General features: G+C 33.9%; 3 protein-coding genes across 3 annotated transcripts; all 3 read right to left on the minus strand.

The window, feature by feature from the left end:
• Positions 1-186: 186 nt before the first annotated feature.
• LOC107646214 (AAA-ATPase At3g50940-like) lies at positions 187-2,097 on the minus strand. Its single transcript, XM_016350416.3, has 3 exons — positions 1,401-2,097; positions 858-1,171; positions 187-672 (listed from the first exon to the last, which is right to left on the minus strand). The coding sequence occupies exons 1-3, from the start codon at positions 2,071-2,073 to the stop codon at positions 307-309; spliced, it is 1,353 nt and encodes a 450-aa protein (XP_016205902.1). The 5' UTR covers positions 2,074-2,097; the 3' UTR covers positions 187-306.
• Positions 2,098-3,287: 1,190 nt separating this feature from the next.
• Positions 3,288-6,411, minus strand: LOC107645264 (inositol-pentakisphosphate 2-kinase). Its single transcript, XM_016349253.3, has 8 exons — positions 6,049-6,411; positions 5,807-5,918; positions 5,413-5,616; positions 5,055-5,202; positions 4,856-4,896; positions 4,611-4,721; positions 3,924-4,520; positions 3,288-3,691 (listed from the first exon to the last, which is right to left on the minus strand). Exons 2-8 carry the CDS (start codon positions 5,906-5,908, stop codon positions 3,518-3,520), a joined length of 1,377 nt encoding a protein of 458 aa, XP_016204739.1. The 5' UTR covers positions 5,909-5,918; positions 6,049-6,411; the 3' UTR covers positions 3,288-3,517.
• A 9,345-nt stretch (positions 6,412-15,756) lies between these two features.
• LOC107645262 (inorganic phosphate transporter 1-4) lies at positions 15,757-18,782 on the minus strand. Its single transcript, XM_016349252.3, has 2 exons — positions 18,572-18,782; positions 15,757-17,672 (listed from the first exon to the last, which is right to left on the minus strand). Exon 2 carries the CDS (start codon positions 17,611-17,613, stop codon positions 15,997-15,999), a length of 1,617 nt encoding a protein of 538 aa, XP_016204738.1. The 5' UTR covers positions 17,614-17,672; positions 18,572-18,782; the 3' UTR covers positions 15,757-15,996.
• Between the last annotated feature and the right edge of the window lie 836 nt (positions 18,783-19,618).

Raw genomic sequence — 19,618 nt, forward strand, 5'->3', positions numbered from 1 at the left:
TGTCTTCTGAGGTAAATAGATTTATAGAGAAAAATAAGTACTCTTGGATTGTAAACTTTTATTTGAGTATTTTAAAAATAATCTAAAGATAATCAATCACATTTTTACTTTGCAAAACTCATTTCAGAGAAGTCAAAATCAAGCAAACTTAATCCTGTGTCCAATAAGAAAATTATATATAGAAAATTAAGAGAGAGAGAGAGAGAGATTCATGCTAAAGAGATGATGCTATAGCCATTTTTTTACTTCATGAATAACACGTTAACTTTCCTGAGGTAATCACTGGTTTGAGTTTAATAACTATAATTATTTGGAAGTATTGTGCTTGCTTTGGAGGAAGTTGATGAGGCCTTTGAGTGCAATGTCTACATTTTCACTCTTCATCAACTCTCCTGCAACCTCAGCAGGTGTTGCATTAACCTTGTCCAGCAAACCTTGTATGTCATCAAACATAGGATGATGATGGTTCTGAATTCCTAGGTAGTTAGAAGCCAGTGTCTTGAAAGCAGTGAAAGAGCAATATGACATGTGAATGTGCAAGTCCATTCTACCAGGTCTCAACAATGCAGGGTCAAGACGTTCTTTGTGATTTGTTGTGCATATCACTATTCTTTCTTCTCCACAACTCGACCACAATCCATCAATGAAATTTAGTAGCCCCGACAGAGTAACCTTAATTAGAACAAACATATATACATACATAATTAAAATCATAAAATTTCATCACATGATGCTTATGTTTTGCATGCTTCGGTAGAATAAGGAGTCACATTTTAATGATATATAAGGTGCCAAAAGTGAGGAATTTTAAACAAAGTGGGATTCAAATGTTATATTTGAATAAAAAAAAGGTTTACCTTATCATCATCATTGGTTCCATGAGCATCTTCCCTATTGTGCAATTGAAGAGAGCAATCAATGTCTTCAATGACCAAAATTGACTTGCTTCCTGTCCCAATCAACAACCTCCTAAGATCTGAATTGCATTGCACTTCTTTCAAATCCAAGTCATATATATCAAACCTTAGATAGTTAGCCATGGCAGCTATCAAGCTTGATTTCCCAGTTCCTGGTGGTCCGTACAAAAGGTACCCTCTTTTCCAAGCCTTCCCAACTCTCTTATAATATTCTTTCCTCCCCAAAAACAAGTTCAAATCTTCCAACAACATTCCTAATAACACAATACAAACCCATTACTACATCGTTTCTAGAATTAGATTAGTCATATTTTTTATAATAATATCTAAAGTAACACATTTTATTTTGTTAAACAAATCAGTTTCATCCTCGAGATAAAAATTTATGGACTAATTTGGTAACTAAAATTTGTTAGATATTAAAATGTAGGACAAAAAAATTTGAGAGACTAATTTAAGGTATTAAAGAGAGTTGTATCATACCTTTTATCTCTGGTTCCATTGCTATAGAATCAAAAGTTGAAGGGTGATTAAGAACAATAGAGTTCCAATAATCTGTTCCATTATAATCAATGGTGTGAAGCTTCACCGACTTCTTCTCTTCTTCAATGTCCTTAGCCTTTTGAAGAATGTAAGGAAAGTAAGAACCCAAAACCATGTCCAAATGTTTCTTGTGAAATGTTACTTCAAAGTAACGAACTTCATAGGAAACACTATGATCACGCTTTTTGTTAAGGTTGTTACTACTAACATTGTTGTTAATCATAGAAACAAGCACCCACTTGAGTTTCACATTCTTGTAGTAATCACATAACTCTTGATCCTTGTCCATGCAAACTTGTAAATTCTCTTCCTTTTGGGGCTTGTAAACCTTTAATTTTTTCATTGGAGGGGATAACTTGGACCCCAAGTAAACGTTTGCGGCCGCGAACATTTGGTTCCCGGCGAGGCCATTATGTTCTTCAATGATGACGGTGAGCTTGGAGGAGAGACGGTTGCTTAACTTGTAAAGATTGGACTGGACACAATTGTAGAGGGATTCCGGGATTAGGTCGGTGGTGATTGACCGGAGGAGAACTGCCGTGGCAGCAAGAGAGGCAGCGACGGAGAGGGCGGCTTTGGTGGAAGAGATGGTCTCTTGTGAAGGTGGCCACATGGTGGTGGGCTGGTGGCTATGACAAGAAACTTGAATATGGAACTTGTGGTTTTAGGAGGGTTTTAGAAGGTTTTATATATATATTTTAATTAAAAAATATATTACTACTATTTGTTTTGCTTGTATAAAAAGTTAGCATTTAGTGATGTATCTAGAAGAAGGAATAAGTAGTCACAAAAAAAAAAAAAAAAAAAGAAGGAATAAGTTAGCTGGCGCCACGTAATAATTGGCAAATAGATAGGAAACTTTATAAGGTTGACAATTTCGTTTGATTTTGATGCCGTCACACTTGGAGGTTATTTACTTCTGAGATGTTAACATCATCAACATTTTTATTTGGACAGAATCATTAATCTTATTTTTTTAACAATTAAATAAATGACATAGTTAAAATTATAAATTAAATTGATACTTATAGTTATTTTTTTTTTCATACTAATCTGTCATGAATCTTAGTTCTATTTAATGATATATCGTTGATCAATAAATAACTATATATATAAGACGAAATTTGAATAGGCAACACCACAACACCTATTTATTAAAAATTTGTTTGCACTATGCCACTATTATTTAATAAAAATTCAAAGTCTACAGCTTAGTGATTATTTTTTTACGTCTTATTCAAGTTTAGATTATATGTATGTCTTACTTTTCCTTCCCAAATATCCTCTATTTTTGAAAAATAAATAAATAAAAATGTTAAAAACAGCTTTATTATAATGAACAATTTATAACATTTTGTATACTAAGATAATTACCTTGGTATATTTTAGTTTATATTAGATGACATTATGAAATTGATTTTTATTTTCGACACATAAAAATTAATGTTCTTATATTCCCAAATCATTTATCTCCTAAAATATTTTTGATTGCACATTAATATAAAAGTCAAGGTTATTTTATGATTTCTGTAATTATAATTAAACTTAGGTATTAGAAAATAGGAAAGAATAAGAGGAGAAAAAATCATTCATCTCAATTAATTAAAAGGGGTTTGCCTCAATTTAACAAGCAAAGATTTCCCTTATTAATCCTTGCAAATTGTACTTCTAACTCTAATAGATGAAACATGAAATTTCATGAGACAATAATAAGTTAATTTTGATATACAAACCATTTTATATGACCGTTCAATCATGTTTATTCTTTTAAATAATCATTCACATGTTGATTGTAAAAATGGTTACTTTTACTAACATGATGATATGTAACTAGATACACATATAAAACTTATTTATACTTCAGTGTGTTAAAATTAAATTCCAATAATAATTAATAAGCCATGGAAAATAAATTAAAAAGCAAAAAATCGAAAGTAGAACCTCAAATTACAAGTAGTTTTGGCCTTCATTTTTGGATTATAGTATTACAACAACATTAAGTGAGGAGGAAGAACATCATCGTCAAACTGAAGTTATTGAAATCTCAATATGCTGTCTCAAGAAGTTCCCTGCACATTTGTTACTTCTTGATCCATTTTGTTGATGACTTCGTTTCTTTCTTGATGATCCATGTTCATACTTTGTTTATAACAGCTCACTATTTTCTTATCTAACTCATAATATTCTTCCATTTTATTCAATCGCTTCAAATCAAGGTCGATAAAATACACCTAAACAAAGATCAATTCACAACTAAGCTAAGTATTCAATGTCAAGCATAACTTTAATCATTTTCCATATATGAACATATAAATAACAGAATTAATGTACTTTTATAGTTTTATGTAGTTGTAAATTATTTTTGCCTTTTTCTTTAGGAGGGGAAATCTTTTTTTTTTATTGAAATGAATTCAGAATAGTAAAAAATTAAACCAAGAATGACAAATGTAAAGTGCTGTTTACCTTAAAATCAAAGGCTTGCTTAGTTGACTCAAGATATATGTTATTGTATATAGATGACGAATCCTCCTTTGTCCTTTGTCTAAAACATATCATCAAACTGCAGTCTTTCGCCGTCGCTGCTATAAGGTAGTTCTTCACAATTCTCAAACTTTCATCCAATGAAGCCGAATGAAAAGACTTGTATTGTTTTGCCTGCTCTTCATTCAATTCTCTACAAGCCATGCATGGTTGAGAAATAACGTTATAATATGCATGGATGGCTCCTTCTATGTCGAAATTGTCGAGCTTCTGAACCTCAAGGAGCTGATCAAGGACTCTTGATTTGTGCATGGTCTCAGCAACGAGTGTAAACAAGTTCTCCGTACAATGACCTTTATCGGCTTCAATGACAGACTTCAGCCTTTCTTCAAATGCTTCAGCCAAGTGTGAATCTGTTTTCCTTGTGCCACCTCCCAGTCCTCCGAGTATGAGAACGCCATTCAAAAATACTCGAAAATTGTTCTGAGGAGTAATAAAGAGATCCTTGATAGCCTTACGAATCCTCTCTTTAGATCCGGAGAATAGATCAAGTGGATTGTATTGACTTAGCTCTGATATCTGCAAGCATATTTTTAACTTAAAACCACAAAAAAGGAAATAGCATTGAGTCCTAAATCACCATGATAAGTTAACTTTTGTGTGCTATACCGCGCCTTGATGCAACTTCAGAGCTTGATGCATTTCAAATCGAGTTACTCTCGTTTTGATGGCATTTCCTTCAGATACAAATCTAGATTGAGGAAGAAATCCCCATTTGGGCTGCATTTTTTAAAAAGTAGTTTAAATTGTTACAAGCAGGGTAAAACAAGGGGTGAACAATGAAAGTGCAGCTAGATTAGTGGGAAAAGATTGAACCGAAGAATAATAATATATGAACATAATGGAAACCATGCCTTTATCTCAACAGAAATGCAGGGCTTCGATCCTTGGCTATCTGAAATGAAAACAAGAAACAGAATTTCAAATTGGTGATAAGCCTATGTACAAATGTCTTCTCAGCAAGATAATGTTATATTGTTCTAAATTCTAATACTTAAATTTTTTTCTTTTCAACAAATTAACCGAAATAGGGGAGAAAATAAAATCCAGTACCATGAGGGAACACAGAATGATCAGACATAAGAAGACCAAAATCACATTGTTTATCAATCTGGGCAGCATCGACTCGCCACACAGGACGTTGGCTAATAACAATCTTCTCAATTGATTCAAGGAATTTCCTAGACACCAAAACATGCACCTAACAAAATATCAAAACACCGTATTAAGATATCCCTAATCATTAACTTTCTCATGCCATAATTAACCACAGTATCATAGAAACTCTTATTACTAGCAAAACCCATTTTTTTCAACAGTAAAATTAGTCAGAGTGTAGTACTGAAATAAACAAAAACTAAACAATGAAACAAACAATGCTGGAGCACCTTTTACATTTACATGTACATACCCCAGCATCAACATACTTAGAACCAAGCAATGGCATCATAACATGCTCGACATATAGCTGGTCGATGATATCCTTTTCTGAAGAGGAAACAAGTTCATTCACATCTTTCCAAAGCAGAAGTTCATGTGCAGTCACAGTTATGGTACTCTTCAAACCATGTTTACTGTTCTTTGGAGCCTTACGTATCCTCATCACTTTCCCAACCTACACACACATTCATGATGCTTCAAACACATTTACTTGGTAAGGTGCATCTAATCACAAGTTAATTACAACCAAAACATCATATTCCTTAATGAAAAATTGCAAATAACATGACTTATTATCATGGCATACAATTGTGTCATTCAATCCATGTAGTTAAACCCCAATTAGTGAAGAAAAAATAACTCACAAAAGAAGGATTTGATCCATTGTAAGCAAGAACAAGATTAACAGCTCCTTCACCCCTGTAAACCCAATTAACTGCATCTTCTTCCCTTAGAGTTAGCTCCATCAGTTTTCACCTGAAAAAAACACTCATTTTTAATTCAGGCATTTTATCAAACACCAAGAAGACACCCAATGAAAAGCTTCAAAAAATGTAAACTTGAGTTCAATTTGAAGAACGAAACTTATGAAAAAACAAAAGGGTACCTCTGACTTGTCAGCGAAATACAAGAACTCACGCAGCTAGTTCCAATTCCAAGCACTTTCAAGCCCCAAAATTAGAAAGAAGAGGAAAATGGGACCTGCATGAAAATAACCAAGGTAAAAGAATCCAAAAAGAGGGGGAAAAAGAAAAAAAAATGTTAATATTCTATTCTACTAATATTCTATATTCGAATTCCAATATAAATCATCAATAGATTATAATAAAACCAATATATTGAAGGACAATAGTGAGCGTGAAATGGAAATGGAATAGAGTGGTGCCAATATTCTAGGGACATATTAATTAATTAATTTAATTAATTAAATTAAGCTGGGTTTGTTAAAGCTTTTTTTTGGGATGCTCCTGCTCTGAAAAAGTAGGATCTCATTTTTTGGCGTTTGGTAAATTAAAAAATTAAGAACTTTTTTTGCTCTTGGCTTTTGACAGCAGGGTGCTCTTGGAAGCCCACAAGACTAGTTTTTTAGAGTCAGCTTTGGGTCTCTAAAATGTGAAAAGAGGTCATTTAGCTTTATTTAATTATTTTATATTTTGAGAGTCATTTCTAGGCTAATTTTTTTTTCTTATGGAAAAAATGTTAGTGAAGTGCAATAAAATGGACGTGGATAAAAAATTTTCACTGTTGTGGTGTGAGCCCAAAACGCAACTTACATTTTACTCCTTTTTTATTTTCTTAAATTTTTTTTGATAGGCAAAATAAACAAACGCATGCTGCGTTTTTAATTTTTGAAGCTTTCCAAATTTTTTTTAATTTCATTTCAGCCCAAAACATGCGTTTAGCCCGGGCTTTTAATTTTTTTTTTGGAATCACAAAATGCAGCTTGCGTTTTATTATTTTGGGTCAGTTTTTTAGTTTTTGAAAACACAAAACATAGGTTGCGTTTTGTTTTTTGTGTCAGGTTTTTTTTGGAAGAGGTAAAACGTAGGTTGCATTTTATGTGCTGTTAGTGTTTTTTTTGGGAAACGAAAGACGTAAATTGCGTTTTGTTTTAAAAGAATATTTTAATCAAGAGTCTTGCCTATGAATACAAAGCAAGATTCGTTCAACTTGCTTCACTCCACTTCTACTCATCATATTCTTCTTTTTTGCACATATGTCGTAGTTCTTAGGTTTTTTTTTTTTTTTGCAGTTAGGTTGTCAAAAAAAGTCGGATTAGGTGAGGTTGAAGTTATGAAAAATATTGCGAATTTGCAAGTGTATTATAACGGTGAGGTTATATAAAACACACATGAAAGACTGACTTTTGTTTGTGAATATTTGTTATTCCATGTACCATGAGTTTTGTAGAGTTGCAAAATGGGCTTTGTAATAACATTCAAAGCCACATTTTTCGAAGAGGGTGAGCAACATTTTATACAGGAATCCTGTACAAGTATTTGGTGGGCTGATACAGTTTCAAATGATGCCTATCACTAACGATGGCAGTATGCAGCAGATGTTATGTATTTATCAACAAACCCAATTTCACATGCCGATGATAGAGCTGTACGTTGAGTTCGAACGGCAGTCGGGGTTGGGCGCGATTGGTGAGGAGGTCAATGTTGATGAGCTCGGGGATATAGATTGGAAAGAAGATAATAATGACAGTGAAGAGGAGTTGATTACACTGTATATGAGTCTGAGCCGTAGAGATTCTATACGAAATGCAAGGGTTATGGTGCAGGTTGTGATTGGCTTATCCAAGCTAGCTTGATTCGAAAGAAAGCTTATTGGGAGATCAGAAGATACAATGGCAAACACACGTGCACCATGGGCACGATTTCACAAGATCATGCCAAGTTGGACTCAGACACAATTGCAGAGGCTATTAGGCCGTTGGTCGAAGCAGATCCGTCGATAAAGGTGAAGTCTATTATTGCAGAAGTTCAATCCAGGTCCAACTACACTGTAAGTTACCGCAAGGCTTGGTTGGCAAAGTAAAAATTATCGCAAAAGTTTTCGATGATTGGGAAGTTTCTTACCAGACTCTGCCAGTATGGTTGAAAGCAATGACTGTGAAGATGCCAAGGTCTCGTGTGCAAATTAAAATGCTCCTCGTTTACCGTGAGAGTGAGGAGATTCAAGGTGTAAGAGTACTGCACCGCATTTTTTGGAGCTTCTATCCATGTATTGTAGCATTCAGACACTGCAAGCCACTGGTGCAGGTTGATGGCACGCACCTGTACGGTAAATATAAAGGTGTACTTCTGGTTGCGGTTGCACAAGATGGGAACCAAAATATTGTTCCCATTGCATTTGCGATAGTCGAGGGTGAGACGGCAGACGCATGGGAGTTTTTCTGACCAATTTGCGGAGATATGTTGTTACCATTGATGGCGTGGGCATTATTTCTGACCGACATACCTCTATCAACGCTGTAGTAGCTCGCAGTAACGGTGCATGGTCACCACCAAGAGCGTGGCACATGTACTGCATCAGGTACATCGGGTCCAACTTCTTAAGGAGGTTCAAGGCTCCGTATTTGCATAAACTGGTGGTTAACACAGGCATTTTATTTCGCTGTTATGGTCCTATTCATAGTAATTTTGTGGTTTCTGCTTACGATTAAATGAATTATTGAACAGGCTATTCTAGGATAGAACAGAAGTACAACAAAAACTATCAGAGGCTTAAAGAGCAGGATGAGGCAAATACTCAATGGTGCGATGACATCGATGTTGAGAGATGGGTGTTGGCATTCGATGGGTCATCGTTGGGGACATATGACGACAAACTTGGTAGAGTGTATAAATTCTGTCCTAAAGGGTGCACGCAACCTTCCTGTGACTGCCATTGTTAGGTCTACTTTCTATCGGCTGAATGAATTGTTTACTCAGAAGAGCGCCGAGGCTCATGAGCATGTCTGCAACGAATTCATGTATTCATAATTTGCAACGAAGAGAGTTAAAGAAAGCTTACGATGTGTAGGAAATATTGTGGTCAACCGGTTCGACAGGCGGAATGAGATGTTTGAGGTTTGCGAAATGTAAGATGGTTTCCTTTACATTGTTAACCTTGCGCAACGACACTGCGACTGTGGCCATTTTCAGGTCGAGCGACTCCCATGTTGCCCTACATAGCCACAGCTGATGTCCTCAGCGCGCAGATCCAAGTTCCACTGGAAGTCATCAGTGGTTAAGCTTTTCAATGTAACTTTGTTATGACCTACTTCACAATTATATGTTACTTTTTATGTAACCTCGTCATTTATTTTAACCTAGTTAACAATTTATAATAAATAAAGTTTTTAACCTCGTTACATAATTTTTTGATAAATAAACATTTCGTTACAAAAGTGCAATATGATAATCTTAAACAGAATTATATGAGAACAAAGCTAAATATATAATAATATTAATACTACACAGAATCATCTAAATATAAGATACAACACTGAATACAACTTTGAATACAACACTGAATACAAGATCAACTGTAACAGACTACTTCTTCGGCGCCTTCTTCGAATACAAGGATGGGGTGTATTTGTCCGGAGGCGCAGTCTGTGTCCGTAAGTTATACGGATGACCCTGAGACACACCGGCATCCAGACTACTGCCAACTTCAGGACCACCGATATCTGGCATGCTCGCACCACCAGTGTCATACAAACCGGAACCACTCATCCCCGGAGCACTCGCTCCACCAAGATCATACCAGTGCTACAAGTCATGTCCCAAATCTCTCTCTTTCTGCTGCGGGTACTCATTCAAATCAAACAACTGGGTACGCGGTGGTGCGGAAGGACCGGGCGGATCTACATGACCCGTTGATCGATCAAAGTCAAAGTCACTGGCATGACCTGATGTGGCGCGACGACCACCAGACTGCTGAGATGGAGCAGGCCCTTCCTGCGGTGACGTCGTAAATAAACAATCTGTATCTCTCAGGACCTGAGACAAGCTAAGAGTGTCAGATCCACCCAACGGACTAAAGTAACCATTGGCTGGAATTACCAGCTGTGGTATGTAGGGCTCAGGTGCCTGATGTGACTGTGGTTCTGGTATGTATGGTACCTATTGCTCATATGCCGGCCACTGCTGTTGCTGTTGGCCGTATGCCGGATCCTGAAACTGATGGGCATATGCCGGGACCTGATAGTGGTGCTCATATGCCGGAACCTAGTTAACAATTAATTACAATTAATAGTAATTAATGATAATAGATAAACCTAAACAATAATAACTAATAATAATTTAAAACAGTAAAAATTAATAATAATAATAATAATAATAATAATAATAATAATAATAATAATAATAATAATAATAAACCCTAAACCCTAAACCCTAAACCCTAAACCCTAAACCCTAAACCCTTCATGAAGCGGGACTTGCTGCTGAGGTCCAGCTGGTTCTTCCTGTTGCTGCTGTGGTTCATTTGCGCCAACCTCTTCACCTGCAACTCTATCTCACAATCGTAGGAGAACCCCGTACTGCTGTGTGTACCACACGTAGTACACTGGGAGAGGATGAAAGTCTATAATCTCCTCGCCTAACTGCAATGTGTTATAGTGGTCAGATCTCCACCTGTTAACCCATTGACTGTAAATCTCTCTCCAGTCATGGTTCTGTGCTCCTGTCAACCGCTTGCAATGATCACAACTAAGGTCAAATGTCGGGCCTGGTGGAAGCTATTGCATCCCAAACTATTATCTAACTCGGTCTGTCGGGTGCCACTCTATGCACTCGAATGACACTAGCGGCGACTGCGTGGAGCACAAAAACAAATGGGCAGCGAGGTCATCCGGAACCCCATTCCCATATACGGCCGCCATATAAACTGCACATTAGTTACTAAGAGGCCGATTAGAAAATTATTCTCCTGAATAAAAACATTGGACATTAATGGTTAAAACTTACATCGTCAACTCCCATGTCATCGAGTCCTCGCCTAAAATGCGTAGTAGGCCTCCGTATATATCTTGTATGTCGGCGCCAATGACTCCACCTAAACAACAACAACAACAACAACAACAAGTACAGTAAAAAATAATACCGTCGCACAAGTGGAATACCAACATCACCGAGCTAATCGCGGGGTATAGGTGCCAGGAGCGGCATACGCTCCCACGCCCAAACAAAAAGCAGTATGAATGGGCCATCAATCTCTTTACAGTTGTATCATGATTCACGACACAACGATCTGTATAGGAGTGTCAGACTGGCTGCCTCCCAACTGTAAACTGGAATCCGGTAAAAATTGTGAAGCAGAGGCAGAAACTTTGAGTTCAATGAAGTGGTGGACTTATCCGGAAACACAACTGTTCCAAGCACGTAAAAAATATGAGTCCGGATATACCCTCAATGGACTCCTGTGTGTCACACGGTTCGGTGTCTCTGCACCGCCGAACCCATGCAAGATTCACCGTACCCAAGACGTGATCCTGCAGACCTAGCTCTCGACCAAAACAAGCAATGCAGTTCTCCACTAGAAACTGATGACTGCTGTCTGTTCTACCTGTGACGGCCTCCCCATTAATCGGGAGACCAAGTATATATGTAATGTCTTCCAACGTCACTGTCACTTCCCCAACTGAAAGGTAACCTGCGTTTTTGGGTTCATGTATTATATATAATATTTTAAATAAATTATATTTTTAAAATATTTTGATGAAAAATTATATTATATAATAATATCTTTAATAAAATTAGTTAGTTAATAAATTTTAAATATAATGATCTAATTATTTATCAAGTAATATAAAATAAAATTTCAATTATTTTATATTTTTATGTGACAGTTTAAAATTTTATTTTAATATAATTTTTTAATATCATAAAAATTTCTTACATAATAATTAATCTTATTGAATAAAGAATATTTATATTTTTGTATTTATATGTTTTATATTTAATTATTTAAAAATAAAAGATTTTGTTACTATTTAAAGTATTGTGTATTAAAGTATTGTTATTTAAAGCATTTATTTATGTACTAAGATATTCTGTGTTTAATAGAGTCTATCAATACTCTTTTTTTATATTAGTCTTTAATTTTTATCTAATCAAATCTAATAGTCTGTGACGTATCCAATAAACATATAACAAGTTGATAAACATAAGTATTACTGGAAAGTATATTAGTTGCAAAGTTTGACTAATTTAAAGGTCAAAAGTTAATTATTTGGTCAAAAATTATCGACTTACAACTCACAAATATGTAAGATAATACTGTTATAAGTTGTCATATATATTTGCCATGTAAGTTTACCTGTGAATTATATAAATAGGTAGCTTTGATTAGCTTAGTTTGATATGAGTGTTAGAAAAAAAATGGTGTGTTATATCTTTATATTTGTTTTGTAAGTTATTAGTCATTCTTTTAGTTAGAAAAAATTAATTTTGTACTTTTAACATTTTTTTAATTTAATTATTCTGTTGATCTCTATAATTTTACTAAATTTTTAATTAAATTTTTATATATTTTTTTAATTGGGTCTCAATTACTGTTTTTAATTTTGTAATTACATTATTTTCATATTAAAAATATTAAAATTAATATAATATTTTTACCAAAATATATGCGGTCACAAATTTAATTAAGTTTTTAATTATAAATAATTTCAATTTGCGAAAAATATTTAGTTAACTCTAATATTTTTTACATAAGGAAAGACTTAATTACAAAATTAAAACAGTATAGGAACCTAATTTAAAAAAAAAAGTATAGAAATTTAATTAAAAATTTGATAAAACTATATGAACCAACAGAATAATTAAATTTTTTTCAACAATGCTAGGGAATCAAGAGGGTACCAGCTAAAAACCAGCCAAATGTCTCTGGGTGAATCCAAAACCTCTACGTGGATGATGCTTATGCTAGGCATTAGGATGTTTCTTCTACTAAGTATTAGAATGTTTCTTTTTCATACTAAATGGATGTTCTTTTATATATTTTATAAATTTTTTTATATACTAAGAATCTGGATTGTTGGAAGTTCTGTGATCTCCGCCCATATTTCTTCAACGTATCATTCAGAATTTTAATTTGGGATGAGAAGCAATTAATATCAAATATTATAAATTAAAAACAAATAAAATTAATTAAATATAATTATAAATTAATTAAGTTGTTTACTTTTTGGCTGATCACCTTTTGATTCCATATACTTTTTCAATTTTTTTTTAAACAAATTAAGTGTTCACATTTAATTCAGTATTTTGGGTGACTTGATTTTAAAAGGAATATCACAAATTATCAATATGTATCTCTGTATCAGAAATAAATTGATTTGGATAAAATAGAATAACATCACCAATTATCAGTTATCACTTTATTCTGGTTAGAAATTTAATTAGAACATAATAATTATCTAATTTTATAATTTTATTATATTATGTTGTTTTCCTAATATATTTAATGTTCTTCTTATAACAATTGTGTAAATTTTACGATTTTCTCCTCGTGGTTCATTTTCTAACAAGAGTAGGTGCTAGTGTAAGTGTAGTCACTCTATTAAATAGCATTATTCTTATAGCAATTATTTTTTTTTTTATCAAATATAAGAGACTCGAATCCGCAACCTCTTAATTGAGTATGAGGAGACTATTTGAGTTATAACTTATTAGCTTATAGCAATTACTTTGCTCTCGTTGAAATTCAGAATCACATAGCGACAGACATCAAAGATTGCATATTTCACCACAATTACATAAGTTTGTGAGACTCAACAACATTTTGACGGACTTCAAAAATATTTATATACTAAAATTAATCATTAAAATTAATCACTATATATTTATATATAAATATGTGTTATTCAATTTATTTTTAATATATAATTTTATATTTTAATATATATTTATATTAATAACTAATTTTAATTAAATTATTTACGAGTCGAGTTGGTTCGAGTTTAAAAAAAAATTAAAAACTGAACTGATTATATTCTAATATGTTTTAAATTAGTTTCAATTTGTGATTTTTATTTTCCAATGAATTGACTCGAACTACCGGATTGAATTGGTTTCGAGTAATTAGATATCTGATTGAAAATAAAATTAAAAACAACTAAAAAAATTAAAAAAGCAAATTCATCTAAATAATAATAATAATAATAATACATGGTTAATTTAAATTTAAATAATTATTATAATTTAAAAGATTTTAGAATTATAAAATAAATTTATATATATTTTTAGATTTTATTTATTTTATAATTAATATTAAATTAATTGAGTTGGTTTGAACTTTACAACTAATACTTGAACTAATTAATGTTTGGTTGTTCAGGTTTGACTCGATTATATCTAGCTTATATACGTGGAAACTGGAAACAGTAGGAACTAGGAAGTGAGAACACGGCACTGTAAACAATGTGCAAGAATATCAGAATCCAAATTTGAGAGTCCATTGAGTCATTAAAACGATCATTACACCCACGACCCTAAATAGAGAAAACTAAAAATATAACCTAACTCCATAATATTTTTTTTTTGGAAAAAGTCAATATTTGATGCTGACTTTTGTAAGCACACAGTCAAGAACACCGAGTTCAAGTTCTCAAAAGGATTTTTTACAAAAAATACAAATACATTAAAAAATATAGAAATTTAACCAGTAGTGTATCAGAATCAAATAAATTTAAAAATAAAAAAGTTTGTGTTCATTGTATAATACGTTAATCATATAGAAAAACTTTTAAGTATACTAATATATTAGTGTTTCAGTCATTTTTAATCGTTAATTTTAATTATAAAAAATATATAATTATTAAAATCAACATTAAATTTTACTGAAATATGGATACACTAGCATACTTAAAAAATTTTCCATTATATATTATTGGCTGTATAAAAAAATATAAAAAATATATTGATATAAATTCTATGATGCATAGACACTGACACGAATACGGGACACACTACGACATAGGACACGCCGACACGCAAATTTTAAAATCTTACATGACACAGGAACACACATACATGTAAAATATAAAGTATTTTTTAGATAAATCGTAATGATATTTTGATATTTTATTGATATTAAAATATAAATTAAAATTTTTAATTATTTTTAATGTCTTATCTTAATTATATCAAGTATTTAAAATATTTTTGTGTGTTAATAAATAATAATATATAATATATCTAAATTTATTTTAAAAATATATGTTACACGCTGACATGTGATAGTATTTAGGTGTGTTCAGATATGTCCGAAGAAAAATTTTTTATTTTTTATTAAGACACGATCGGACACAGCAAATACGCGTGTTGAACGAATGTAAGTGAATATCATATCCGAAATGTGTCCGACACGGACACGACAACTCAACGAAGTGTCCGTCCTTCGTATCACAGAGTACAAACTTATGTGGGAGGTTGTGCAAGTAACAACATTGAAATATCAATCCAACTTGATTTCTTTATTTCTTCCAAGTTCCAATTGGTAAGAACTTTTTGAAGGCACAAGTCAAAGCTGAAAACAGAGTTGGAACTGCCACTAGTAAGCACACGGGTCATATTTTGCGTCTTTTAACTTCCGAATTTAATCATCTATATTAACACTAGCACATAGTGCAGGTAAAGTGGTAAACACTCAAACCAAGAAGAAAAGACAGTTAGTATGATTTCAACATATTTATATTACTATATATTAAAAGTCCAACTTCATTCATAAACTATTATAGTTTTCCTTTGACTTAAGAGGAAAAAGCAACAATAATGTCGAAAGGCAAAAGAAATGAAGAAAACACTAACACAGGTTGTTCAAAGATACTGGTTATTCAAAGTACTGTTATACACTCCAATGACGATAGTCACACGTCTTAGTATTTTCCGATATTCGTAGAACAAACACTCAGTTTCTGTTACATATTGACTAAACAAAATTTAACAGAAAAAAAAAATGTAGAGAAGACAAGGCAAACATTTTGTGATTTCCCTATCCCAATTAAAAACACTAGAATTTTATTCTAATAGTACTGCTGAATGGTAACATAAACCTAAACATATGGAACAGTTCTGTTGCTGTAAGAACTCTGCTGTTCTGACAGTTCAGGAGGTACTTGTTCCTCTTCATTCTCACCTGACATCTCCTCCAAAGATTTCCCCTTTGCCTCAGGCACCAAGAATGTAAAACAGAATCCTAAAATGTTAACTACACCTAACACAATCAGTGCATTCTTCACACCAATACCTGCAGGGTACCCTGCATCTGCTTTGCTCTTGTCCTTGTTTTGTGCCAAATACAAGAACCCAAATGCTCCTACGATAGCTCCGAGCTTCCCGGATGCCGATGATATCCCATGGCATGTAGACCGGAACCTAGCAGGGAAAATCTCTGCCGGCACCACAAACGTGGTGGCGTTAGGCCCGAAATTTGCGAAGAAGAAAGTTAAGGAATACATCACCACAAATCCAATGCGGTTCTCCTTGTGTGTCCAGTGATCGTAAGGAATGGCGAGAGCAAACATGAAGACAGTCATAAAGAAGAACCCCATCAATTGGATGGCAAATCTTCCGATCTTGTCAATGAAAGCCACTGTAAACCAATAGCCAGGAACTGTACTGCATAGAGCAATAAGTGTTTGAGCCCTTGCAATTCTGTAAACCTCCTCAAGGGCATTCATGGTTTTTGCAGGAGGGATCCAACCAACTGCGCTGAAGATATCTTTTTGGAAAAGATTCTGGCTGTAAAATGCAATGTCAAGCAAGAACCATGTGGTTGTTGTGCCGAGCAGATGTAAACCATGGCGACTAAGGAACTCCTTTGAGAACAAGGCATATTTAGCCTTTTCCTGCTCCTCCTTCCTTGGCTCAGCTTGAATCTCCACCTGCAGAACCTTAGACATATCTGCTGCAGCTTGCTCTTGATTCTTTGCAACTAAGGCAGTATAACGGGCAGTTTCCGGCATCTTCATACGCCAGTAATAAGTCAATGCAGCCGGGAGTGCTCCAACCATCACAATTATTCTCCAAACATAATCTGCTTGTGGAACAGTTGAACCAACTGGATCAACCTCATAGGGTGCAGCATTAAACCTGTCTCTGAATGCAGCTGAAATTATGATCGCAAATATACCACCTGCCAAGATTCCAAAACCTTGCATAGCAAAGACCGCGGCAATGAAAGCACCACGAGTCTTCTTGTTAGAATACTCGGACATTATGGTAGCAGAAAGCGGGTAATCTCCACCAATACCAAAACCAAGCCAAAACCTGAAGAAGCAGAGAGTTGCCATGACGGATTTCGGACTATGCCCAAAGGAAAGGCCAGAACCAATGGAGCATATTACCATCATCATCAGAGTCATGCCATACACCTTTTTTCGGCCTAACTTATCTCCAAGCCATCCAAAGAAGAGTTGTCCTGACAGCGTTCCACAGAAAGCTACACCATTTACAGCAGCTGATACGTTAGGAGGCAATGTACCGGGCTTTTCCGCACCATCAACGTGGTAGTATATGCGGCCTAGCAACTTTGTCACAAGGGATATGCAGAATAGATCGTATGCATCCGTGAAGAACCCCATTCCAGCTATGATTATTGCAGTGAAATGATACCATTGTGTTTTTGCCACATCAAGTGCATTCAGAACTTGCATTTGCTCCTTCGCCATGACTCCAAAATTTCAAGCTCCCTTCTGTTTCTCTCTCTCTGTCAAATGCCTTGCTTTCTCTGCAAAAAATTGGAACCAAGAGGCAGATTTGACAATTTATGAGGTCTCTGATTTTTATTTCTGGAACTTAAGCATACAAATATTTTGTGTTAAATCAAGCACCAGAACATAATTGAAATTGAAATTCTGAATTCAAAATTGAAAATCTGATACTCAAAAATCGAGGCACGTTATTCACAAGACATGCAAATTAACAAAACCCTATGTATTAGAAAATTGCTGAGGGCACACATAATCTCCTAAAGTTTCAAACTCCATGCGGTAATTGAATTGAACAAAATACTATAAAATAAAATAAAAGATTTATAAAAATGAAAAACCCTGTGAATGAATTCCTGAGAGGAATACCTAGCTCCCTCACACACACGAACACACCTCCCGAAAATAAAAGAAATTGACATTATCACTGGGCGCCGCCATTAACAAACAGAGAAAATAATTAACATATCAGGATCCGTTAAAATACGGAGAAGCTCCGCAAAGAAAAATATCAGCAGGAAATATCTAACTTTATGATGAGATAGAGAAAATTACTAGGTTCCTAAAACTTATTAATCCTTCGTAAGGAACAACTGAAATTAATTAAAGGCCAACTGACTCTGATTGATTCAGTCAGGTATGCAAAACCATGAAGCCATGCAAATAGCTGAAAGATCATGAAATAGGAGGACGATTATATATTGCGGAAAACGTGAAAACTGTAAAATTGATAAATATACGAAAAAAAAAAAAAAAAAAACAAGAACGTTTGTAAGTAGCCATGGCAAATATGTTGCATGCATGGGGCATGGTAGTCATACAGTTAAGTAATAATATGAATGCGAAAGCAAAGGGCAAAGAAAACGTAGGAATCATGAGAGAGCTAGGGAATTAACAAGAAAATGTTGTGAACACTAACCTGCAAGTCCAAGAAGGTTACGACTTATGGTGGGAATCAGAGAGAGAGGTAGTTGTGAAAGTGATGAAAGGGGGAGTGTAAAGATTTATAGGCGACGCAAAGAAAGGGGAAAAAAGAAAAAAAGAAAAAAAGAAAAAAAGGGAAACAATAACATAACCGCACTGAGTTCAATAACCAAATATTCCACTCGCATATACCCTTCAACCCCTTCTTTTGCGCTCTATTCTCCCTCCTCACTTATAACCCGTTCAAGTCACTTACGACGTCGTTTCCTTCCTCCCACCATTCTTTTTTCTTTTATATCCCATTCAACCGTCAACATTTCAGGTAGATTCAATCATGATTTATGAGTATTATCCTTAAATATGTGCATATATATAATGAATTATAGAACTAATAGTCTATTAAAAAGTAAATTATAATGTATGTTTTGCAAGTGTTGAGGAATAAAAATGCTGTTTACCCCAAAAGTTGGTGTAAAGAAGAAAACGAATAAGAAATAAATGATGTCCAATTTTATCTAACCAAGCGCTGCTGATGAATAATTAGTTAATTACATAGATTTTATTTTTAAAGAATATATACGACAAATCCCGAGAAAATATATTCTCTAAGTCTAAATAGTATATATAGGTTTTCGGAAAAGGGAAGAATAAATTTTCTTTTATTTCACATTCATAAAATTATGACCGTCTTTTGTTGGATTTTTTATTTAAATAAATTAAATAAATATTTTATTCACTAAAATAAATAATTATAAAAATTATTACGAAAATATGTCTTCAGCATTATCTCGTTTACATAAGTTTGTATGTATCTCTTTTGTACTGAAAATGAGATAAAGTTAGTGCGCGTAACACATGTATATCTCGCTTATCTCATTTACACTGTAAATAAGATAAGGCTGGGAGATGCCTATATATATGTCGTTTATAGCGTGGTTCTAAATCCCAGTTCGAACCTTTCGACTACTTTCTCCTATCTTCTATCATTTTCTGACCATATTATCGAGTAAGACGAAGATGGCGCGCGTAGATGCATGTGATC

This window comes from Arachis ipaensis, chromosome B6 (assembly GCF_059453495.1).
Source record: "Arachis ipaensis isolate K30076 ecotype BB chromosome B6, ASM5945349v1, whole genome shotgun sequence".
NCBI lineage: Eukaryota > Viridiplantae > Streptophyta > Magnoliopsida > Fabales > Fabaceae > Arachis > Arachis ipaensis.